At 42.5% G+C, this 23,999-nt stretch overlaps 2 protein-coding genes across 2 annotated transcripts; one reads left to right on the top strand and one right to left on the bottom strand.

Annotated features, from left to right (window-relative positions):
* Positions 1–508: 508 nt before the first annotated feature.
* Positions 509–12,512, top strand: hlfa (HLF transcription factor, PAR bZIP family member a). The gene is made up of 4 exons (XM_075454839.1): positions 509–839; positions 1,677–2,036; positions 7,847–8,061; positions 9,289–12,512. Exons 1-4 carry the CDS (start codon positions 725–727, stop codon positions 9,502–9,504), a joined length of 906 nt encoding a protein of 301 aa, XP_075310954.1. The 5' UTR covers positions 509–724; the 3' UTR covers positions 9,505–12,512.
* Positions 12,513–12,920: 408 nt separating this feature from the next.
* On the bottom strand, positions 12,921–22,200 carry mmd (monocyte to macrophage differentiation-associated). Its single transcript, XM_075454840.1, has 7 exons — positions 21,785–22,200; positions 18,993–19,074; positions 18,173–18,333; positions 17,370–17,444; positions 17,173–17,274; positions 16,352–16,424; positions 12,921–14,253 (listed from the first exon to the last, which is right to left on the bottom strand). The coding sequence occupies exons 1-7, from the start codon at positions 21,808–21,810 to the stop codon at positions 14,050–14,052; spliced, it is 723 nt and encodes a 240-aa protein (XP_075310955.1). The 5' UTR covers positions 21,811–22,200; the 3' UTR covers positions 12,921–14,049.
* Positions 22,201–23,999: the final 1,799 nt, after the last annotated feature.

Below are 23,999 nucleotides of genomic sequence, written 5' to 3'. Positions count from 1 at the left end.
GGCCAAGCGATTGTCAGGTCTGACTTTTTCCTGGAGAACCATTTTGTGATGCAAATGTATTACTCTTTTGAACGCATATTGTTTTGAGAAGCAAAACGCTTTATTTTCTGGACCCTAGCCAACTAGCCGGACTACCTTCGTCAACGCCAAAACTCGGCTGGAACTCTGCTCACAGGACGCAGCAGGGGGTAAGAAGATGTTCAGAAATGATGTTGCTGATATGGGATGTCATACAGCTTCATGTCAAAAGAGGCGAACTATCCCTTTAACTCGTTATAAGAGAAAACGATCCTTGTTTTCTCGAGATAACGAAATAATTATCTCGTTATCTCGAGAAAACCATCAAAAAAAAAGTTTACACATCCTACGTCCGCTCTGGGCTTCCGTACTTTTGGGTGCCTTCGAGATTTATAAAGCCTACTTTTCCGCGCCACGGTCCCCGCCCTCCCGGTGCTTTGACGCACATGGATGGAGGAGTGCAGCCCTGCTCCCTCCGCCCTCCTCCTCCAGCTAGTTGCCAGTCAGCCTCGACAGACAGACAGCCAGCCGCTCGCCGTCCTGCTGCCGCGCGGAGCCTCTTCTTCTGCATCTGAGCCCCGGCCTCGGGTTTCTTTTTTTGCGGATCGCTCCACGGACCGGGAAGCGAGTTCGGTCTCGTCTCATTTTTTTTCTTCGGGGGAGGACTAATATTTAGACTTTTGCGAGCTTTGCCCTTCAAAACATAATGGAGAAAATGGCCAGACCTCTTCCTGTAAACCCAACTTTCCTGCCGCCGACTCACGGGGTCCTGAAATCCCTGCTGGAGAACCCGCTGAAGCTGCCTTTTCACCACGATGAAGGTACGTTTTAAAATGTCTGATAAATCACCCACTTACGCAGACTCTTCTTTCGACTTGTGGTTGTTGTCAGTCTGCAGACACTTCATGGATTTTGACGGATAAAAGCGCAGTAAAAGGACTAATGTGAACCGAATCCAACACGAGTGGCTCCTTGTTATATTTGACGATCTTTGTCGTGGAAATAAACCGTTTTTCTCGTTGGTCAGAGATATGGAAATATAAAGGTGTTTCTCGGCTTCATTTTAGTTGACTGACAGGTTGACGTAAACTTCAGCTCGAGGAAGCCAACTGGCTTTTTTAAGCATACATTCATTATCTATATGACCATGTCTTATTTACAGGTTAGAGGTGCTGTTTATAACCATCTTGTAAATCTTGTAAATCATCTTAAACCCACTTGTCTTCAGCTGGATATTTGAGCGATATCGCGAGTGGTCGATAGAGGGCGTTTTTTTCTGCTTTGAAGCGACTGTGGGTCTGTTTGTATCCCTGAAATGTACGAAAAGTCACGTTATCTGAACGTGAATGAACGCCTAGTTTTTTTTTTTTACTTTGAATATAATAATTTCCCTTATCTGTCCAAAGTTAACTGGACATTTTTATTATGGAAAATTTCTTTCCAACATACACTAAAGACTTGTTTTCTTGTATTGAACACAATCTAAAACGTTTCTCTTAAAAAGTGCAATAGTTTTAAAAAATTCCCCTGGTGTTAAATTAGTTTAACTCACCCTTTAGGATAAAACCCCAGACATATTTCTATTTATACTCGTGCAACGACCCGTGATCCTTCTCGTCTGTGATACAATGAATTGACTGTGTGCAAAACATTTTCAGGATTTGGGAAAGATAAGGAGAAAGAGAAGAAGCTGGACGATGAGAGCAGCGCGGCCAGCCACCCGCAGTCGGCCTTCCTGGGCCCGACCCTGTGGGACAAGACCCTGCCCTACGATGGAGACAACTTCCAGCTGGAATACATGGACCTGGAGGAGTTCCTGTCGGAAAACGGCATCCCAGCCAACACAGCTCAGGCCAACCAGGCCCCGCAGACGGCCCAGCCGGCGCAGACCGCTCTGCAGCAGGCGCCGCCGCCGCCGCCGCCCACTCCCTCCGTGGTGGACCTCAGCAGCCGCGCCACCACATCGGTTCACACCGCCATGGCGCCTCAGACCTGCCTGCACAGCCCCAGCACAGCAGGTAGGAGGCACATGCAGCCGGGCCTGATGTGCACACAGCAGCACACCTGCACGTGCACGCTTTTTAACACCTTCTCAGTGTCGGGGCTCCCTCCCCTCTGTGCTGCTAAGCTTCACACGCACACTCCACCTTTAGCACGGGATGCTGAGAGGGAAAAACGCGCTCCTGTGGAAGAGATTTGCATCTCATTTAGCAAATATTTTCCTGGGGAGAACTTTCCACCCCAGGTCAGAGCCACTAGATGCGCTCTTAGTGCTGTTTTACAGCCCTGAGCTGGCCTTTGGAGTCCCAGAGAACAGGCTTATCCAGGTTATCGTTTCAAGTTGCTGAGCTGCGATTTTATTCCATGAAAATCAGATTTTAATTCCCAAATATTAGAAACTGCTACATTCAGCCCACCTTTGTTCTGCATTTCTGCTGCCCTGTGGACTAACTTCATGGCTTTTTTTTTTTTTTTTTAAACATTACACATTACAAGTCTTGAAAGTCTTAATAAGTATGAAATTTTGAAGCACTGTTGTCCAGACCTTGAAAAGTGTTGAATTTTGTGTGAAAGTCTTAATAAGTATGGAAAATAAATGTATGGTAGAATGTTACAGTATGCTCAAAGGCATTGTGAAATGAGAAATAGGAAGGTAGGCTATAAAACTATCATTTTACTAACTGGTCACGTACTGTATTAGCCTAATGGGATGAGATGTGAGTGCAGAGACTACATCCATCCATTCATTTTTTTTATAGATAGTTTTTGTGACACTTGTTTGATGTGATTTTCATGTTTAGAAACGTTTTCATCAGTAAAAGCATCATTTACTATGAATAATGCATTTGTTCATTGAATACTAGCCTATAAAAATGAACATTTCTAATAAACACAGTTGGTACAATCTCACCCAATGAAGTAGGCACACAAGTTACAAGAACATAAAGTTAAGGTCTTGGGAAAAAAAGTATCAGTTTTAAAAAAAGTCTGGAATTTTAATTTGGAAAAAGAGCGAGCAGCCTGTTACGTTACATTACGGTCATTCTGCAGACGCTTTTATCCAAAGCGACCTACAATAAGTGTGTTCCACATCGGTAGGCAAAAGAACTTCAGCTCACAAGCAATCAGAAGTGCGTTTCCTTCCAAAACCAAACAGCTCAGAGCAGAACTAGTGCCGGAGTAAGTGCGGTTTAAAGACGTCATCAAACAGACGAGATCGATTTTTAAAAAAAAACGATTTCACGAAAAGCCTCGCTCAGAACCGCGAAGTCGCGCTGATCAAATAAAGCTTCTCATGATCGAAAATCTCATTATTGTAACGACCCGACTTGGAGTCTGACGGCGGCTGCGTTCTATTTGAGGCTTCGAATCGCATCACATGACACCAGAACCAGTTAGGTCACTTCTGAGCAGGCGGAAACCGACCGCCGCTCCGGGGTAAGAGCTGTTTGTGTCTCGCATCCAAACTTCGGATGAACAGATGGAGCCTCTGTGGGGCGCCTGATGCTGTTTGTGGGTTTTTACCTGTGAATGCTGACGAGTTCGGGTCGGAGAAATGCAGATTATCTGCTGTGCTGTGCCGTATTTGTTTGATAACAGAAGATGACCCATCCTGTCCACTCTTAAAGGACTGGTTCAGAGTCTGATTATCAGCTCGGTTGCATTAAATGTGTCCCGTCCTGAGTGAAACCGTCCAGAACCTCCCGCCCGACGGAGCCACAAACAGTCTTATTATAGCTGCTGAATTGGGGCTGTTTGTGCCTGACGTTGGTTTGAGGTCTGCAGATCCCTTCAGCATCTCCGCCACCACCTTGCAAACATTTCCTCTCAGTGTGTTGTGTTTCAAGAGTTTGAAGATCAGGAAGGAAGAAACCTTGATTAGGCTCCGTGAGCGCGGTTTTACCTCATCTGCAATGTGGTGAACGCGTCACATTTTTCCTTTTAAAAGGAAAATAAATCAACCAGAGGGTGCAAAAACCAAAAACCTCATCAATAGATCAGAAGGTGGTCGTTTTTATGGGGAAAAAATGGAATATTGAGGAGAAAATGCACAAAATAAAGCTGAAAATATAGAGTAAAGTGGCTCAGCTGCAAAGTTTAGGCCCCGTTTTCAATTCCCTGATTCCAATAAGCAAAGCAAGCGTGGATTGAATAAGCATGAGTTTATATTTCCTGGAAGTTAATCATTAAATAAAATTTGTTCCTCTAAAAAAAAACGCCTCATATCCTCATTAGAAGTTCCCACAAGCTGAAGACCTAGCACAGTTTTACCTCATCTGTAATGTGGTAAACCCGTCACATTTTTCTTTTTAAAAGGAAAAAGTGACCAAAATAAATCAACCAGAGGGTGGATTAAGTGGGCCAAACCAAAAACCTGATCAATAGATCAGAAGGTGGTCGTTTTTATGGGGAAAAAATGGAATATTGAGGAGAAAATGCACAAAATAAAGCTGAAAATATAGAGTAAAGTGGCTCAGCTGCAAAGTTTAGGCCCCATTTTCAATTCCCTGATTCCAGTAAGCAAAGCAAGCGTGGATTGAATAAGCATGAGTTTATATTTCCTGGAAGTTAATCATTAAATAAAATCTGTTCCTCTATTTGGTTTCTCTACTGTCCCGAGAATTTAATTAGAATTTATCCAAGAACAGAAGAAAACCTTCAGGTTTGGGAAGCTCTCAGGTGGTAATTGGTGAATGAAAATAAATATCTTTTACGTGACAAACCTGTCGATTCTGGTCTAAAAGTGTCAGAAAATGGTGCACAGATCAAACCGAGTCTCCCTGAGAGAGCTTCCTGCGTTTCACAGGAAGTCATCTGAATCCAACAGTTGGTGAAATTCGGCCTCGCAGACGTTAAGGATGACCTCAGCTTCTGCTTTAAGGGGGAAAAAAAAGGCTTCCAGCTTCCAGAATTCAATTCAATCTCTTCAAATCTTCACATTTGTCATGCGGAGAACTGTAACGGTTTCATCTTTCGATTTAAAAAACCTTTAAACCTGGCAGAAAGGGTGCTGTGCAGTTAGGGTTTCTAAGGCCGGCAGAGACGGGCAGATGCGTCTCTGCAGCGCAGTTTATTCCAGCCTCAGTGCACGTGTGTGTGCTCGTGCAGAGGCCAAAGTTTGGTGTGTGCGCTCCGTTCACATTTGCTCCTCACGTGAGCGCGGCTGGAGGTTTCCTGCAGCGTGCGGGGCCATGTGACGGACACATGCGGGCGCCGTGTGCAGCAAACGGGAGCTTGAATCTGCCCCCCCCCACTTCCCGTCCAGCCTTCCTCTCTCGCCGGCCTCGGCTTCCACGCAGCCCGCACTGAGAGCCAAGTCACAGGCTGTTCCCTGCAGAGGTCACATGGTCTCTGGTGTGCTCGGGTCACGTGCGCTCGTATTGTTCCAGCTCAGCGAGCCTGGTCTAACCGGCTCCTCCAGCCCCAGCACGGTGCCCGTGCGCCTGCAGCTCCGCAGGCGGCTGCTCACGGTTGTTAACACGAGAATCACACAGATTAAACAATGGTCGTGTTTCTCAGGCCGAGCAGCGTGCAGACGGCTGTGGGTTTGTGTCGGGAGATGGACCCCCGGCGCTGCTGGCCGGGGCCAAAGGGGAAGTGGGATGTAGGAGCAGCAGGGCGTGTTGTCGTGCATTCCTGCGTGTTATTCAACCAAAGGTGAACACACAGCAGCCCGACGCTGCAGCTAAATGTGGAGCTCAGATAAGCATCGGCCCAAATGGAGCCGCGGCGGCCGGTTTTCTGCCGCCATGTGGCCCGATAGAAACGTGTTCTGAGAACAGAAGGAATATGAATTATTTTCGTGTTACTTGATCTCATGAAAGGACCAAAACACAGCATGTCACGTGGGCTAAAATCTCTTTTAAATGTATTTTATTTCTACAGCCCTTTAGAGAAGAATCCTCACGATGTACCAAAGTGCTGAGAAATAAAGAGAAGAATAAGCAAAAACAAATAAGAACAATAAAAGAACAAGTGAAAGCAATAAAATACAACAAAATCAAATAAGATAAAAGTGCCATAATACTACTGGGTATTAAAAGCAGTCCTAGATAAGCAGGTTTTTAGCAGCAGCGAATGTATAAAGGCTGGGTGCAGCTGTAAAAACTGTAGATTTTAATGAATATTTTACAAATATTATGCATTTATTGGGACTATTTTCAGCTGTGGAATGATACACAAGCTTGAAGTGTGTATTTCTGTGTGATTTATGCTAACGAAAGAATCTTTAAATCGCTTTAAAACACTGGAGCTCTGTGCGGTCGAGGCCTTTTTATTCATTTATACTGATCAGAAACATTTGTTGTTTTATTTTTATCTCTTCGTATCTCTTTGCACAAAACAAGCGCACCCTTTAACCCCTGAAAAGCAGGGTGGGTCGTTGGCTCAGAGTTCAGCCACAGCTCAGCTTCTCTGCAGCGTTATCGCCCGCACGGCAACGTGATAACGCTCGCAGTAAAGTCTGATATGATCACCGAGCGGGGCAGCAACCTGTAACTAAACCTGGAACCCCAGTGTGACTAAACTAAACACACCAGGTCCCGTTTCTTCGGCTTTCCAGAACCTGGACCACCTTTCCTGGGTGGTTCATTTTAGATTTCCTGACCTGGGGTGGGGCTATAGTTTCTGCGTCCACACTGGGGTCAATGAACTGGCTTTTTTTGATGGTTAGGGGATCAAAATGACGGGTAAAGGTGATTAGGGCGAGGCGGACTATTTTCAGCGTGGAGTTTGCTCCTGACGCGCCAGTTTTAGACGCTAAGCTGGTTCGCTGGCAGCGTTGGGCTTGGTGGGAGGTCAGGTTGGCCTATTTGTGTCTTAGCTTATGGATGGATTACCTCCTCTGGGGTAAATGTGGTGGAGAGGAATCATCAACACTTCTTTAATATTAATTAAACGATTGTTTTGGTGAACCAACTGTGAAATGTAGGTCTTATACGACCTATATTATAAGAATAAAACTGTGAGAAAATAACACAGAAATGAATAAATGAATGTGGGAATATAAAAGCAATTAAATAACAGAATGGATTCTGTTTAAAAGAACGGGATTGGCTGAAAGCTCTGGCAGTGTTTCCTGGTGCAAACATCCGGCCTGGGACTCCAGCAGCTGAGCGCAACGAGGCGCTTTGAGCGTGCACGCTCTGGCCGAAGGTCAGCGGCATCGACTGGCATGAATCTGGGTCATCATGTACAAGCGGCTCGGCGCTGCCTTTACTCGTATCTGGAGCTGGTTTTGTTTTGTTTTTTTTGTCCATTCTGTTTGCATCACAAAAGAAATGAGCTCAAGCGTAATGAATCGGGCGGTAACTGTTCAATTTAGGCCGCCTAAGGAGCTGAATGGAGCCCCACCAGAAAATGGAGATCAGCTGACCGGGGGGGCGGGGGGGGGGGCTGCTAATAGTTGGAAGACAGAGCGGTTTATGAAATGATTTGGCTGCATGAGTTCCCTCTTTAAAGCTGCTCTGATGGCGCCACCTGCTGGTCGGTCGGTGGCACTGCGCTCTGAAAACAAATCAAATTTATTTGTAGCACATTTCATGTACGAAACAATTCAAAGTGCTTCACATAAAATAAAAGCATTAAAAATGCATAAAAGAATATAAAGAGAAAGAAATAAAATAATTTAAAGGAATTTAAAAACAAGCAACAGTCCAGAAAGACAGTGAAATGATATCTGCAGCTCACTTTCAGGCTCCAGAGAACCAAAGCCTGGCCTCACTAACATGTCATGTCAGTTTACTGAGTGTCCACACATCATTTCACACCCTTTGGTGCACCTTGCTGGCAGCTAACACGTGTTTGAATCTTTTTTTCTCCTCCTCAGCGATGCCCGCAGCCAGGGACAGCCCCAGCCCCATCGACCCGGAGACCATTCAGGTGCCCATGGCCTACGAGCCCGACCCCGCAGACCTGGCCCTGTCCAGCGTGCCCGGCCAGGAGATGTTCGACCCCAGGAAGCGCAAGTTCTCCGCAGAGGAGCTGAAGCCGCAGCCCATGATCAAAAAAGCCCGCAAGGTCTTCATTCCTGAAGACCTGAAGGTGAGCCGCTGCTCAGCGTCTGTCTGTCTGTCTCAGCTGGGATGGGAGGTCAGGGCCGCATACTGCATACTCATCGATCAGACAGTATGCAGAGCGTTTACCCACAATGCATTGCGCTCCTGCCCGAGCCGAAATCAGCCGGCCTGAAGCTGATTTCCCTTAAGCTCTAAACTCTGTAAACTTTAGCAACATTTGAAACATTTTCAGGTGAGAAAGTAGTCCCTTAGATCCCCAACGTGTTGAAAACCTGACAAAATACCGGCTGTTTACAATTTTGTTCCCACGAATTCGGCGCTACTAAAGCTAGCCGCAGTGAGCGACGCACTTCCGGTTATTTTCACAAAATAAAATACCCGTTGCCTTTTATCACAGGGAAAGCCATTAGGATACAATTGGTGCTTTTGTTTTGAAAACAGGAAGTGAACCTACCCTCGTTGTACCTAGCTTGAAACTGCCGTTTTGACAGGAAATGACGATCGGCGACGTCACGTTACGTTGCATCTTGGGTAGTTTGAGTATGAGTAGTAACCTCATGATGCATACCCAACATTTCAGAGAATCTAGTATGCATCCGGGAACTTCTCGCTTACTAAGTCAAAAAGTTAGTAGGAGTAGTAGGAGAAGTATGCGGTTTCGAACACAGCCCAGGTCTCCTGTTCGACGTAGGGTCGGTTGTTAGGGGAACAGATGATGGAGGAACCCAGGATGCACTTCCGTCTGCAACAATCTGAACAAAGAACACGAAGAACTGAGAACTTTCCAGTTATTTGACCTATGAAACCGTCGGCCTTCATGCTGTCATGCGTTTGTGTGACAGCAACAACTTAAAGACTTAAAAATTTTAGCTGACTCTCTGTCCCGCTAATAAGCTAGCTTAATTACTTAAGAATCCTCTGCTTTAACCAGGGTAAAGTGTAGCATTAGCAACGGGAAAGGCTTGTATTGATAAAGGTTTAAACACGATATTTCTGTTGTGAAATCGATCTAAAGACGGCTGAAAGATGCAGTTTCACACCCAGCCCTCATCGGTTGTTTATTTACGGCTCCAAAAGGTTTCATTTGTAAGCTTTTCCTCGGCTGAGAAGCTACAAGTTGCTCATTTAGCACCGAATTCTGCTGAAAAAGGGGTAAATTATTGGATTAAATATTTAAGACTGTTAAAAGCTGTTAATCTTGCTTAGTTTCGCCCCTCGAGTTTAAGAACTGACGTCTGCTCCTCTCCCGCAGGACGACAGATACTGGGCCCGGCGCAGAAAGAACAACGTGGCGGCCAAGCGCTCACGGGACGCCCGGCGGCTGAAGGAGAACCAGATCGCCATCCGGGCCGGCTTCCTGGAGAAGGAGAACGCCGCCCTCCGCATGGAGGTGGCGGACTTGAGGAAGGAGCTGGGCCGCTGCAAGAACGTTCTGGCTAAATACGAGACCCGACACGGGCCCCTGTGAGCCCCCCACCGACGACCACCAAACACCCACTCTGCTCCAACCACCCCTCGAGTTTGAAGGACAATGCGTCTCCTTTGGTGGCCCCGCCCCCCGCCCCCCCCCCCAACCTCCTCCTCCAACACACACCTGTATGATTCTGTCATTTTGACTTGTATCATGAGCTTCAATTCATCTGTTCCTCCTTTTATTTTCTGTACACATAGATAAATATATATACATATACATGGATACATATTTATATATATTTACACTTCCCACTTTAACGTACTGTGAGGAGTGATGAGCCAACCCAGCAGCCGCTCCCCCGCCGCTCCCTTCCACTTTTGAGAAATGATGCCATGCTGTTTATTCACTTTCATACCAATTTTATACATGAGATCAGGACTGAAATCTGTTGTTTGCCCTCTTTTCTCTGTCTGTGACGTGACCACAAACCTGCTTCTGTGGAGTTTAGTGTTTTTTTTTAAGCTCTGTGAAGGTTTCATGTTTCCTCCCGGCGCTCCAACGCCGAGTTTTGAGTTTTTTTCCACATAGCACTTCGTTTGTTTTCGCCTTTTTCTTTCGACACTCGGACACTGAGCAATAATTCTTGTCCACAGCTTAAAAACCGACTTCGTGTTCGTTGCTCCGCTTCCCGCCACATGACATCTTAACCCACCTTCGTTAACTATTAATTAGTTAACGTCTGCACTAATTAACGCGTGTCTCACAATCTGATCCGGTGCAATGTTGCCATTCACGTAAAGAAAATTCCTCCACCTCATATTTATCTCCCTTTTATTTCTCAGATGGAAGATTGTTGTTTTTTTTTTTTATATATAAGAATATATATATATATAAACATCTATATATATATATATATATATATATATATATATATATATATATATATATTTATATTCTGTTGATATAATTGTTAGTATTAATACTACTCTCGACATGGTTGTTGTTTAGCCGACTTGTTTCCAGATTTAAGCATGATTTCTTTCACAGAACGAAAAGCTATTTGCAAATCTTTTCTGTTTTTTTTTTTTTTTTTTTTTTTTGCAAAGTTGTCGATATTTCTTTCAAGCTTCAGTTTAAACTTAGCATGATTAACATGAGTGTTTTGTTTTTTTTCCTTTAGGAATCGATCCAGATGTCTGTAGTCTCTGTGTGTAGCTCCATGTCGGCCCTCGTTTTAAAGATGGCTGTATGAATGTAAAAGATGTAAAAGACAAAAAAACGTTGGCTGGTGTTGTCCGATGCTGTGGTTGACCCCAATCGATTTGTTTACTGCAGACCAAACAACAGAGATGATATATTGGTTACAAGAGAGATGTTTATATAAACCTATTCTATAATTTGTTCCTTTTTTGTACAGTATTTTTCCTAAACATTACTGAACTATGTATTTTAAAGGCACAACAGGTCCAGAAAATGATTAAAGAATACAAATATGTAACTAAAAACAACAAATGCATATAAAGTGGTATTTTGATATATTTAAGGAGGGGGTGGGGGGGTTTTACAGAGATTTGTGGATGTTCACCAGCACCCAAAACCTTGTGGGCATTATTATAATCCTGATTATTATCGTTATTTCAACACTCCTGCTTCTGTGGGCGCCGCCTTTAGGCTCATAACGCAGAAAAAGCAGATGATCCAGAGGGAGACTGTAGATATGGCCTTTACTTTAATAAAAACAGAAGAAGAAGAAAACACGTGCTCACGTTCACCATGTTTAGTTTAAGTTTAAGTTTAAGAGTCACTGGTGAGGATTCCAGCTGTTTGTGCCCGTGCAGCTTCTGTCTTTTCTGATTGGACGGGATGACGTTACTATGACGGCAGGGAAGTCTTTAGCTGTGTGATTGGTTCCTTCAGCCAATGCGGTTGCAGAGTGTCCCTGAACCCGAGTGATGGACACTGGGAAGCCTTTTCATTTTAAAGACTTGCAGTGGAGTTCCCCCCCCCCGAGCATCAGCTGTGCTTTACAGCTGAGCTGCATAATGCAAAGAATGCTACCAGCTAAACGGTCTGAGACGATTTGTGTTTCCCAAGAGCGACACTGACGTTTCTGATCGATGTATGGAAGTCCGGAGGTGCCGAGCTGCACTCTTTGTAGGAATATTTGCACTTTTTCTCAATCCAGTGTAAGTTTAATTGCTCATTTTTGAGCACATTTGTCATAAAAGAAGAGGAAAAGTGGGTAAAAGTCAAATAAATTGTGCTCGTTTGATTGATTTATTCTGCCATTTAACACAAAAATTTCATTTTTGTGCATTTTAATGCACATAATTATTCATTTGAGTTGCTTTTTTTAATTTTTATTTTAGCGTTTCGGGTTTTTTTGGATGGCACCTCTGGACTTCCATATTTCTTGTAACCGTCTAAAAAAATTCGGACCATATTTTTTAATTTTGTTCATTTTAAGTCTTCTAAAACGGGATATAAAGCGATAAGAAGAGCCCGAAACCGTCCAGTAAAACGAGCTCATCGCAGTTTGAACTGGAATGATGCGTTTGTTTGGGGGGGGGGGGGGGTTTAAACTATACATACAAATATAGGAAAAAGCCAAAAAATGAATCCACGTGTATCCCAAATGCACCTCACTGCGAAGTGAGTTCACTACCTCACCCGGAAACGTTAACCATGATTCTGAGTCCGCTCCAGTGCCTTGAATACAGACTGTTTCCCGGTCTCTCAGCAATGTAAAGGTTTCATCCCAGCGCCACTCGAACAGGCTCAGATCTGCACCGAAGGGCCTCTTAGTGCATGAAATTCTCTATATTCTACACACTGACAACCACTTTCACTTCTTCTTTTGGACATTGCAGCAGACTTGTAACCATTGTATTCATGGCAACACCAACGGACAGTTTCAGAGTGGAAACGCAGCTTAAAGGAGTTTTTTCGGGGCTTGTTTTGTCATGGAATTGATGCATTTTAACATTTATTCGTGCTGTTCAGCCCTCGGCCTCTTCGTCTCTGTAATTTGTAGTGTCTAAATAAAACCCCGATTCTTTTCTGATGTGTTTTATTTTCTGTATTTAAGCTTGTAAGTTAGTGCAGTTGCAGGCACGTTAAAAGAAAGCGCGTCCTCTTCAGAATAAGGAATAATAACGATTAATTCCTTCACAAATCAGTGGAATTGGTGAATATGCATCAAAGTTGGGACAGTTAAGGCTTTTCCTGCTTCGTAATGTACCAAGCGGTGCAACAGTTCGGGTCATTTTAAGGATTCTCTGTCGCTTTATTTCCCAGTAAAATAATCCCAATCACCCGTAGACCTGCACACATTGTTCCGGCTCATTTCTGGCCTTAAACTCGTCTTTGTTCTTACTTTGTTGCAGGCCTGACGTGCTAAAACACGTCGGTATTAAGAAATGAATTCAAATACGAAGAGTCAAAACACAATTTCAAAAAGCAAGCTGACGTGAGGGGCATGGTCGTCTTTATTGTCACATTACAAAGGTAATATTCAGTATGATGCAGGAGCATTCGTGTTTACGCAGCACCATTAACAGCCAGTGGTACAGACAAGAAGCAGATATTTCCCTGCAAAGGCCAGAATTACGTCATCAGCAGAACAAAGAACACAATATCCCAAATATACAAAACAGAGTGGTTAAGGAATCATCAAGAAGAGCCCGTGATTTATTAAAAAATACGCACCGATTCAGCTCCAGAAACTGCAAAGACGATAAAGCATCGGAGAACCGGGGGGGGGGGCCGTGAAGCAAATTTACAAAAACACACACACACACACACACACACACACGCATTACAACGCACTGCTCACATGACCGATAAAGTGGATCAACCCTGCGTCGTCATACTGCCCTGAACTGATAAATCTCCTGGTTTGGCTCCCGGATCGCGTTAGTTACAGCAGCTCACCACCGGGTGGCGCCACATGATTACAGAAGAGTTCTCCGACTCCGACTGGTCAAACAAACGAAGACAGAAAAGTGCACAACTGGATCAAAATGGGTTGAAAATAGAATCTTAAACGAATAAAAGTCCCAGAAAATAAAGCACGGACTCCTGAAATATTCCAAGTTGGCGTCGGATGTGGAAGTTAAATCGACGCCTTGTTCGTTTTGTGATCCGTCAGTTCCTGCTTTATTACAAACTTAACGCCGTGCAGTTTCCCCGTGTTCGGACGCTCTTTCAGACCGTTTCAGACCAAAGCTTCTGAGAGAGCGGATCTTTAGCACCTCGTACAAAATTCCCACATTTTAAATCACCAGCTGAAACGAGCTCCTGATTTTGACCCTAAATCTGGAATGTGACTCGGTTGAAGTGATACAAAAGACTGCTATCAAATACTCAGCGATGTGCCACGTTGTTACCGAGTGAAAAAGGTCAAAATCCCCTCCCTCCCTGCCTGACAAAGCTTCTTTTTTTTTTACAAAACACCTTTTGTTCATGATAAATCTGTTCTCCTCGCAGTTAGAAAACAGTAAACAATTCTTGGTCATTGTTTTCGTAAACTTTACTGTTGGCGTTGCAGCTTCACTGGGCAGTTAAGGGAGTTTGGGGGGGGGCGCTCCTGCTCCGAGGTCACGAGCCGAGGAGGGACTCGGCGCTGGAAGTCTTGTAGAGGTATTTCCAGATGGCGTAGTAGTGCACGGCCGCGGCCAGCGCCACGAAAACGTGCCAGATGGCGTGGGCGAAGGGGATGATGCCGTCGCTCTTGAAGAAAAACACGCCGAGGCAGTAGATGAGTCCTCCGTAGGCCAGCTCCTGAAGACCCTCAGTGTTGCTCTGCCAAACGCACAAAGTAGAACAGAAAAATACTTTATTCAATTCAAATTAGTCAAGTAGCTCAAAAACGTATTAATATTTACAGTGATTGTATATTAACAACAACAATAATAATATCCTTTCTAATATAAATACCACTACTAACAACTCCCAGAAAGCCTCAGATCAGCTGAAACACTCAGCGGATTTAAGTCCAGGCTGAAGGCACACCTATTTTCAGCTGCGTTTGAATAAAGCTCAAAACTTAATTACATTTTAACTACTGATTTTATCTATTGTTCTTATTTCTTTCTTTTTTGTTTAAAATTTAAATCATACTTTTTATTTCTACTGTTTTAATGTCTCTGTAAAGCACTTTGAATCGCCCTGTAGTTGAATTGTGCTGCACAGATAAACCTGCCTTGCCTTACTAACTAATAATAATAATAATCATAATAAATGACTAAATAAATAAAATAAAAAATAAATTAAAAAAATGTAAAAAAAAAAAAATTGTACAAAAAAGTAGATAGTTAAAAACAAGAAGGAAAACAGCTCTGAGTCACCAAAGCACAAAGCATGTGCAAAAATAAGTGGAAATAAGAATATTTAAGGCAGGAACACAAGAATCTGAGCAGCTTTAAAGTGAATATCTGCTCTGAGCTGCTTTCTCCTCCAGCACAGCCTGAACCCTCTCAGACGAGCTTTCTGTCCTTTCTTTAAGGAGTCTTCAGGAATAGTTCTCCAGGCTTCTTGAAGGACATCCCAAAGCTCTTCTTTGGATGTGGGCTGCCTTTTGTTCCGTTCTCTGCCAACATGATCCCACACTGCTTCAGTAATGTTGAGCTCCGGGCTCTGGGGAGGATTCATCCCTCCATCAGACCTGCTGCCACTGATTTTCAGCCCACTTCTTGTGTCCTTTGGCACAGCTCAGCCTTTTCTCCCTGTTTCCCTTCCTTAAGAACGGCTTCCTGACAGCCACCCTTCCATGGAGCCCATTTCTGATGAGGCTTGGGCCAACAGCAGATGGATCAGCTGAAGGTCCAGATGCATCTCTCAGCTCCTGTGTCAGGTCTTTGCTGGATGTTTTCCTCTTTCTTAAGGACATCACTTTCAGGTCCTGTTCATCTGCTGGAGATAGTTCTTTAGGCCTGACACTTCTTCTTCTGTCCTCCACTTGTCCAGTTTCCTCAAATGTTTTAAGGACACACTGCACACCATGCTGAGATATGCCAAGTTTTCAGCTGACAGCTCTTTGGGAATCACCTTGTTGCTGCAGAAATCCTGTTTTCTGTCTGTCACACTGTGTTATCTTTGCTGTTTTTCACACATGCAGCTAAAGAAATGGGAACAAATCTTAATTCCAGTCTTAAACCCACAAAGAGCTTCTAGATTATTAATTTCTGCTGGCATAAAACAGTTTAATCATGTAATTTATATGAATTGTTCCATAATTAGTCATTAGATTATATCTTATATTCCTTTTTTGAGCTTTAAAATGAATCTTATTCACTTTTTCTTGATGTTGTATAACATATAATTGTTATTATTGTCTGTTTCTTCCTACTTTTCTACTTTTAGACGTGATAACGTTCATTTTTTTGGGATTAGGATTTTTTTGAACTGAATTTCTTATATTAATTTGACTCTTTTGGTAACTGAAAGCAGTTTTAACGTAAATGTACAAAAAAGTTGAAACTATGAAGCTGTTTTTCAGATGCAACTAAAGAAATGGGAACAAGGTGCCTAAAGATGCAGTTTAAAATGGCTTCTTTGCTAAGTTGTCTGTTCTGTGTGGACACAACACTGGTTCATCCCTTGAGTTAGGAGCCTTTTTCATTCTTAAATGATTCCCACATTCCTCTGAAACTGTTCAGGTACAAGAACTGGACTGAAAATGAGTGTAAAAAGCAGCCAAAGAAAAACATTGAAAGACCTTCAGAAAGCCTGGAGAATTATCGCTCATGAGCGCTTTAAAAGATTAGAAGAAATTCTGGCTGCTTGGAAGGAACATATAAAGAAACGAGGGCTAGATCAGGGAGTTTTTGCACAGAAAAACTTAACTCCACAGATTTTGGAACATAGACACGATGTGAACGGATTGAAACATTCGCTTTACCATTGACGTCACAACGGGAAATGCAGGGAAAAACCCCATGGTCAGATAGAAGGCCAGCTCAACGAGTTTGTATCTGTGGAAGCAAGAAAAGGTGTGAGCTGCAGATTCAGGAAATGTTCACTGTAAATGTTTAAAATGGGCGACGCAGAGCCTGTCCAAACAGTTGTTGATCCAGCTGTGACATGGGCTGTGTTCGAAACTGCATACTTCCATACTACATACTCATCGATCAGACGGTATGCAGAGCGTTTACCCACAATGCATTTCCCTCCTACCCGAGCTGAAATCAGCCGGCCTGAAGCTGATTTCTCTTAAGCTCTAAACTCTGTAAACTTTAGCAACATTTGAAACATTTTCAGGCGAGAAAGTAGTCGTTTAGATCCCCAACGTGTTGAAAACCTGACAAAATACCGGCTGTTTACAATTTTGTTCCCACGAATTCGGCGCTACTAAAGCTAGCCGCAGTGAGCAACGCACCTCTGGTTATTTTCACAAAATAAAATACCCGTTGCCTTTTATCATAGGGAAAGCCATTACGATACAATTGGTGCTTTTGTTTTGAAAACAGGAAGTGAACCTACCCTCGTTGTAGCTAGCTTGAAACTGTCGTTTTGACAGGAAATGACGATCGGCGACGTCACGTTACGTTGCATCTTGGGTAGTTTGAGTACGAGTAGTAACCTCATGATGCATACCCAACATTTCAGAGAATCTAGTATGCATCCGGGAACTTCTCGCTTACTCAAACTGGCATACTAACTCAAAAAGTTAGTAGGAGTAGTAGGAGTAGTATGCGGTTTCGAACATAGACAGGGACTCACTTTTCATGGTAGTTGAACACATATATGGTTCCAGCAGCAGCCATGAGCCACACGAACCAGCGCATGTGCGCTGCCAGAGGACCCAGTTCACGCAGGTTCAACCTGAGACGAGACGAGAAAAGAAAAACGCACCAATCACGGCTTCGTGTGCAACACAAGCCCACGAGTCTGTGTGCCGTCGCCGGGCTGACACTCACCAAGGTGTGTAAGAGGCAGCGATGAAGAAGTAGATAACCACTCTGTCACACATGTGGAAGCATTGCTCCACCGACCTGCAACACAATCAGGGAAAGGTCAACGGGTCACCGACATGCAAAGCAGACACGCACGTGTGAGAATAACAGGAGGCGGAGCCGTGATGCGTCTGAGAGGCACGACAACCACAAACTCCTCAAATACCTCATTAAACCAAATAATGTGGCAAAAAATAGGAGAAGAATCTCATCTCAGACTTAAAGAGGCGGCTTTGTTGGATGCTGAAATCGATATGTTGCTGGTAGTTCAGTTCTTTTCACTGTGAGCTGCTTAATCTGTAACACGAGTTCTATGAGTATAACTAACTAGCTGCCTTGGATATCAGATTAAATCAGCTTTAATCTTTTAAACCTGGTTGAAATTCATCTTTAAAGTCAGAACGGAAGCTTGTAAAACTCGAAGCTTAAGACCCGCCTTTTTAGACTGGCGTTCGAACTCTGATTAGGGTCACTATGCATCCATTCTATCCGCTCTTTTTTAATTATCTTAATTTTATACAAATTTTATTCAATTCATTTTATTGCTCTTGTAGAAGGTGTTTAATGCCCTGCAGCACTTTTAGCACTTTTACCATTTCTGAATCGTGTTTTATGTTGTTTTATGTTTTGTTGTTTTTATCCTGTTGTAAAGCACTTTGAGTACCAGTTGGCTATTGTAAAGGGCTATATAAATAAAGTTTAAATTGATTGATTGATTGTAAAAGCCTTGTTTCGTTGAAACGTCTCAGGCTGGACTCTCTCCTCACCTCATGTGGCTCTTCTTCCAGGTGATGATGTGAAACACGGTGGACACCAGGAAGAGGGCACACAGGCCCAGGCCGTACACCCAGGCCGTGATCTTCTCCCAGCTGTTGTCGGACAGACGATGCAGCAGCGTCATGCCCACAAAGGCCGGCACGATGAGGAGCTGCACAGACAACAGGACGTCAGCACGCGGCGCAAAGAGGTGCTGAATTACACCAGGTTACTGTGTTTGTTCCTTCATCAAAGCAGATCTGTGGACTTTGTAACTTTCGTTGTAATTTCATATCCTCCAAATTGATTGATTGATTGATTGATTTTTATTTTTTGTATAAAATATGTATAAAAACGAAAATGTATTTGTACATAAAAAAGAAAGAAGAAGAGAAATAAAATTAAAAATTAAAAATTCAATCACATAAAGTGCTAATACATAACATAATACATAACAAAACACTGCACATTGTTCGAAAAAGGAATAGGAAGAAGTACAAAACTTTTTTAGTTTAGTTTCACTAACTACTCTTCAGTTTGTAAATATCCTAACTACAATACACCTAATACACCTAAATAAATATATACTACACACTTATCCTTGTAAATATAAATGTAAATATGAATATATATACAAAACTATCCCCATAAATAAATATATACCATATACTAATTAAATTACAATAAAACAATTAACCCTATTCTATTCATATATTTAATCGTCCTCCGTTAACATACTTCCTCTTCCATGTACTTGTTTAAAAAAAAAAAATATATATATATATATTTTTTTTTTTATTTTGTAAAAACCTGCGATTATGAACCACGCACAGCATGAGTGTAGCAGTTTGCAGCATGTTCATAGCAGGTGGGCTGGTAGCGGCAGTTAGCTGAGGCCCGTCTGTTCATAAACCTGAAACACACACAGATGACAAACACATGAGCAACAAAAGGCGTCCAACATTCAGCAGCACAAAGCTTCAGGACTGGGGAAAGTATTCAGAACGAAGCCTGCAGGGGTGCGTGTTCAGCTGCCTTCTGTTCAGCCTCGTGACTGAACACATGAAGGGAACTCCTCTGTGGAGTTCACCATCATCAGCCACATTACACACCATGCTGAGAAGTCGTGTCAGCAGGACAACATGCTGCTAAACCAGAGCAAGGAGGCAGAGAAAACAAAACTCGGTTCAACACAGGCCGTCTCCGTGCAATTTACACCTAAATGTCCACTCAACAATCAGCGGGTACGATGACAATCATTAAGATCTTTGGTAACCAATCCAGGCTTTCCTCTTCACATTTTACACAACAAACACTTCATCCATAAGGACGTCTGGAAGCAGGTTGCCTGAGTGGAGAAGTGTGAAAAACACAGGAAACTCCTCGTTGTGTGAGATCTGACACGTCCAATCATCGTGGAAATCACATATGAATGATTTTTAGTTGAGATTTTAATCCACGATGTGTCAAACACTTCAGGGTAAGACTCACTCAGTGGGGTCACATGGCGCTGAAAGGATCGGATTATTGGCTAAATGACAATCAGACTGAGTTATAAGGGTAATTCTCCTTGGATATATGGCGGTGAATGAATGGGATCAGAGGCACAAAGCGTGTCATACCCCGGTATGATAGGTGGCGCTGTACCCATTCCAGCTGTTGCTAATAGAGCCACTTCCTGTTGACCTCTTCACCACCAACAACAACAACAAACTCAGGCATTGGAGAAAGATGGAGAACGCAGAGCCAGATGAAGCTACGTCCCTCTACATTTGGTCTGTGATGAGCTGCTTGTTGCACAAACTCGATGCCCAACGGAGCATTCTCCATCGCGTTGTTTCTTTCTTTCTGACGGCGACAACAACAGGAATATCGTCTCCTTTGACTTCCGGGTCACGACCCCGGGAAAACATCTGGAGCATGTGCAGAACGCAAAGTCTGATTCACCACGAGCTTCAGCGTCTACAAGCAGGTTTAGAGTGACTTTCAACCCGGTTATCTCGGGGTCTTAATCCGATCCGATCCAGTTCTTAGTCAGATTAAGGTGTCTACATGCACTTAATAACTCAGTCTGATTGTAATTTAGCCAATAATCCGATCCTTTCAGGGCCATGTGACCCCACTGAGTGAAAGTGTAGCTCTTTAAGGATGATTTACGCTGAAGCTCTGAACGTTAAGACTATGTTTCCATTGTGATCTAACCAGGTTAATAGAGGGTCACCTTTGTGACACTGAAAACTGACTTTCATCTCAACATCGCTTGCTAAGCCACTAGGGGTGCAACGGATCAAAAAACTCACGGTTCGGATCGTTTTTCGGATCAGCAAAAAAAAAAAATAAATAAATAAATAGACAAGACAAATAAACATGTTTTGTCTTTTTGTTTATTAACACTTTTAAATTATTAAAGCTGTGTGAGGACTGAACATGTGCACATTTTTTTTTTTGTTTTTCATAAATCAATCCGCGGATCATGTGTGTGCCGAACCGAAATAATTGATCCGAACGGATCACGGACCAATGATGATCCGTTGCACCACTATAAGCCACTAATCTTGCTTCGTAGCATTCGAAATTCCTAAGGAATCTAATGAAAGATTAAGTCTTGTGCCAACTTCTAGAAGAGGAAGAAGGAACTGGAAACGTGACAAACTGACGCGGAGCAGGACGGGAAGGTTCTGCGACAGGTGAGTCGAACCGGATAGAAAAATCGTCAGGAACCATCTGCAGAGAATCGATGAGATCGACGAGGTGTTTGCGGGGAGCCAAAATTATTCTACAAGACAAAACATGTCACAGCCACACCCTCAAGGGCAGTTTTCGTCCTCCGGCTGCGAGAAAACCTTTCACCCGCCACGCAGCTTTTTAAGCGTGTTGCATAACAAAGCTGCAGCTGCCACACAATCTTACACATTACATGAATTTAGCAGAAAGTGTCACCCGAAGCACTTCTCTTTACTTTACTGCCCCACAACACTTCAACTGTACCACTACAGAGTGGAGCGGTCAGGTTATTATCATTAAATAAAACATTCTTGCCCTAGTTTGGGATATTAAAACTGAATTTTCATTTTTCTTCTATAGGCTTTAAGCGTTCAGATGTGCCAAATGGGACTATTTCAAATAAAATTGCAATGTTAAAGCTATTTCTATTAAATAACACTACTTTTGTAGGTGAGAAAATGATGGTTTAAGGATAATAATCCCTAATATTAGGCTGCACTCTTCAATAAAAAATCATTTAACGTGCTACAGTTAACCTTAAATTAAGATTTAGAGCTAAAATAACATCTGGTGTGCTCGTTTACTGGGTTATCCGTTGATTTAGACAATAAAAACTTCTGTTGGCTCAAAGTTGTGCTTAAAAGTTCCTTGTTACAGCAACCAAACCCAAAAACATTGCATTGAAAACGAGAAAAAAAAAAACAGATTTGTCATATCTGAGACTGAGAAACTAGCTAATTTGTCATTTTGTACTTAATTACTTCTCGTAGTTATAGCTGATAAAAGCTATAGATAGTAATTTCTTGTCATGGACCTGTAAATGAACTGTATAATTGTATATTAGATGCCTCACTTTCTGATGCTTCTGTCACAATCACACCTGAGAGAACTTCACCTACCTCTGGAAGCTGTTCACTCTCTTCATGTTGGTGCCTTTATTCACACCAGAGAGCCAAGAAAACAATCGTCGCTATGGAAGCAAACAAAAGAGCAGCAAAAGCCTGATTTACAAAGGGAGGAACAAAACAATAAACTGTCCTGACGAGCCAAAGGAAACGGGAGGCCTAGCATTAGCAGGTCAGCTAACTTTCACTACCGTTACAAGGCACCGGCAACATTAATCCTCCCACTACAAAGGCACCATTTTAGTCTTTTTCTAAAAACCATTATGTAGCAAATACTCAATCACTGCCTCGTCTTTAAGCTGCAGATATCCATAAGCACCAGCGGCTGTCAGGACGAACAGAAAGCAAGCAGCCCCCGCTAGTTATTGACAAGCAGCTCCCCGCTGGACCGCTCCACAAGAAATATGATTTCTGTCTTAGCCCCGCAACCCAACCGGTGGTGAGATGTTGACTGGCAACGGCGGTAGCCAATGAGCAGGCTCGAGGTCTGAACATAGGCCAATCAGATGCAAGGTGGGCGGGTAACTGTAGAGGCGCTGTCAACGGTTGATGGTGGAAAGGTAAAATATTTATACTTATATAAAGATTTGAAGTACTTGTACTTAAAGTATATCTGTTGTGTGTCTTTCTACTTCTATATACATTTTGTAGGCGAATATTTTATTTTGTAGCTAACTTTATTTCTAAACTTATTTAGCATCTTTGTACAGCTGAAATCAAATATAAATCTGTAATAAACCTTTTGATGATCTTGTTTTATTATAGTTTGACCTACCCATCAATATATATGTAAATAAGTTATTAAGCTGCCAATTCAAGTTATCTAAAAAAATAAATAACTTTTTTATTACTGCATGATTCAAAGTTACAACAGATATTACACTGAAATAGTTAAATTACTGATTTTATTCTAGCTACTACATGATATTTTAATACCAATACCTTTAGAATTTAGTCAGATTTTGAAAAATATACTATTTCTTATTAGACAGACGTGTAAATCTGAAGCAACAAAATCAACTCTTGAACTCTTCTGGTTACATTTAATGGGACACAAGCATGTCATTGAACATATACCATCATTTTCATCAACTATTTCCCCTTTGTGTGCGTTGTAAGAGAGGATTTTTGTGTTGTTGTAACTGCTACACCCAGACTGGGATTAGATTTGTGTATATTTGTGTATATTGAGTAAAAGGCATTACTTTGCAGTATGTGTGATAACATAAGAAGCCCAAAGTAATGTTTGTTATGCTAATAAATCATTTACTAATGCTAATAAATCATTTACTAATGCTAATAAATCATTTACTAATGCTAATAAATCAGCTATAACTCAGTAAGTGAAGTTCTGGGTCACCGTGCTTCAGATTCTCTCTGGCTGGTGTCTTTGCTAATAGATTTGCACAGCTTCTGGGCATGTATTAATATCTTAATAAAGTATTAGAATATCAACACAGTCACATGACAAAAGTCACAGTTTAACATAAAAGGCTCACTATATCTTCCGTACTCTGTTTCCTGCTCTGCAGCAGGTTCATTTTTCACATGTATTCATGTGTTTCTACGTCTATTTTCCACATCTTGATAGAGTTCATTTCACTTCCCCCATCATAGGATAATTACTTCTTAAGGGGGAAGGAGGAGATGGTCGAAAATATTATTATTTTGTGCAGGTAATTGCTATTTTGACACAGTTATTGCACTTTTCTCGTGACAGCTTCGGTACCAGTTAGAGCAGAGATGGGACTGATCCAGCTAAAGAAAGAGAGCTCTTTGTCTGCGTCGGGCTTTAAAAGGACGGCAGCAGACGGCAGGAGAACATCAGAGGCACACAGGGACAGTGCTTCCCCTGTTTCTGGCCTCAGTGTGTTTCTGTCCCCCCCCCCCATGCTGCTTTGCTAACGCTTCTGATTTGATGATGCGCACCTAAGAGCTGCAGCTTGGCATCGTGTGGCAGCGGAACATGATAAACCATCTGAGTCCGTGTCTGCCTGCCACTAATCACCTTCTCAGGTGGGCGGTGGATGGTGACACCCTCACCTGTCACCGCACTGAAAAAAACTATCATAAGATTTACTTATTTGCACTCAAATGATTTAAGTAATATTTAATGCTGCAATATCAAGTAAATAATTAAAATAAAATAAAAAAATTTAGTCATTTATTATTATTTAGTTAGTAGTAGTATTATTATTGTTGTTGTTTC

This window comes from Odontesthes bonariensis, chromosome 21, assembly GCF_027942865.1.
Source record: "Odontesthes bonariensis isolate fOdoBon6 chromosome 21, fOdoBon6.hap1, whole genome shotgun sequence".
Classification (NCBI taxonomy): domain Eukaryota; kingdom Metazoa; phylum Chordata; class Actinopteri; order Atheriniformes; family Atherinopsidae; genus Odontesthes; species Odontesthes bonariensis.
Note: the sequence above shows the minus strand (reverse complement) of the source record. Positions and strands in the feature narration are given on the sequence as shown.

Excerpts from the sequence above, each read along its gene's own strand:
- mmd (XM_075454840.1), bottom strand. The coding sequence starts at position 21,810 with ATGAAGAGAGTGAACAGCTTCCAGAG. Across the intron at positions 19,075-21,784 it reads AGAGTGAACAGCTTCCAGAG|GTTTATGAACAGACGGGCCT; the intron begins GTAGGTGAAGTT and ends TGTGTGTTTCAG. Across the intron at positions 17,445-18,172 it reads TGGAAGAAGAGCCACATGAG|GTCGGTGGAGCAATGCTTCC; the intron begins GTGAGGAGAGAG and ends ATTGTGTTGCAG.
- hlfa (XM_075454839.1), top strand. The coding sequence starts at position 725 with ATGGAGAAAATGGCCAGACCTCTTCCTGTAAACCCAACTTTCCTGCCG. Across the intron at positions 2,037-7,846 it reads GCACAGCCCCAGCACAGCAG|CGATGCCCGCAGCCAGGGAC; the intron begins GTAGGAGGCACA and ends TCTCCTCCTCAG. Across the intron at positions 8,062-9,288 it reads TCATTCCTGAAGACCTGAAG|GACGACAGATACTGGGCCCG; the intron begins GTGAGCCGCTGC and ends CCTCTCCCGCAG.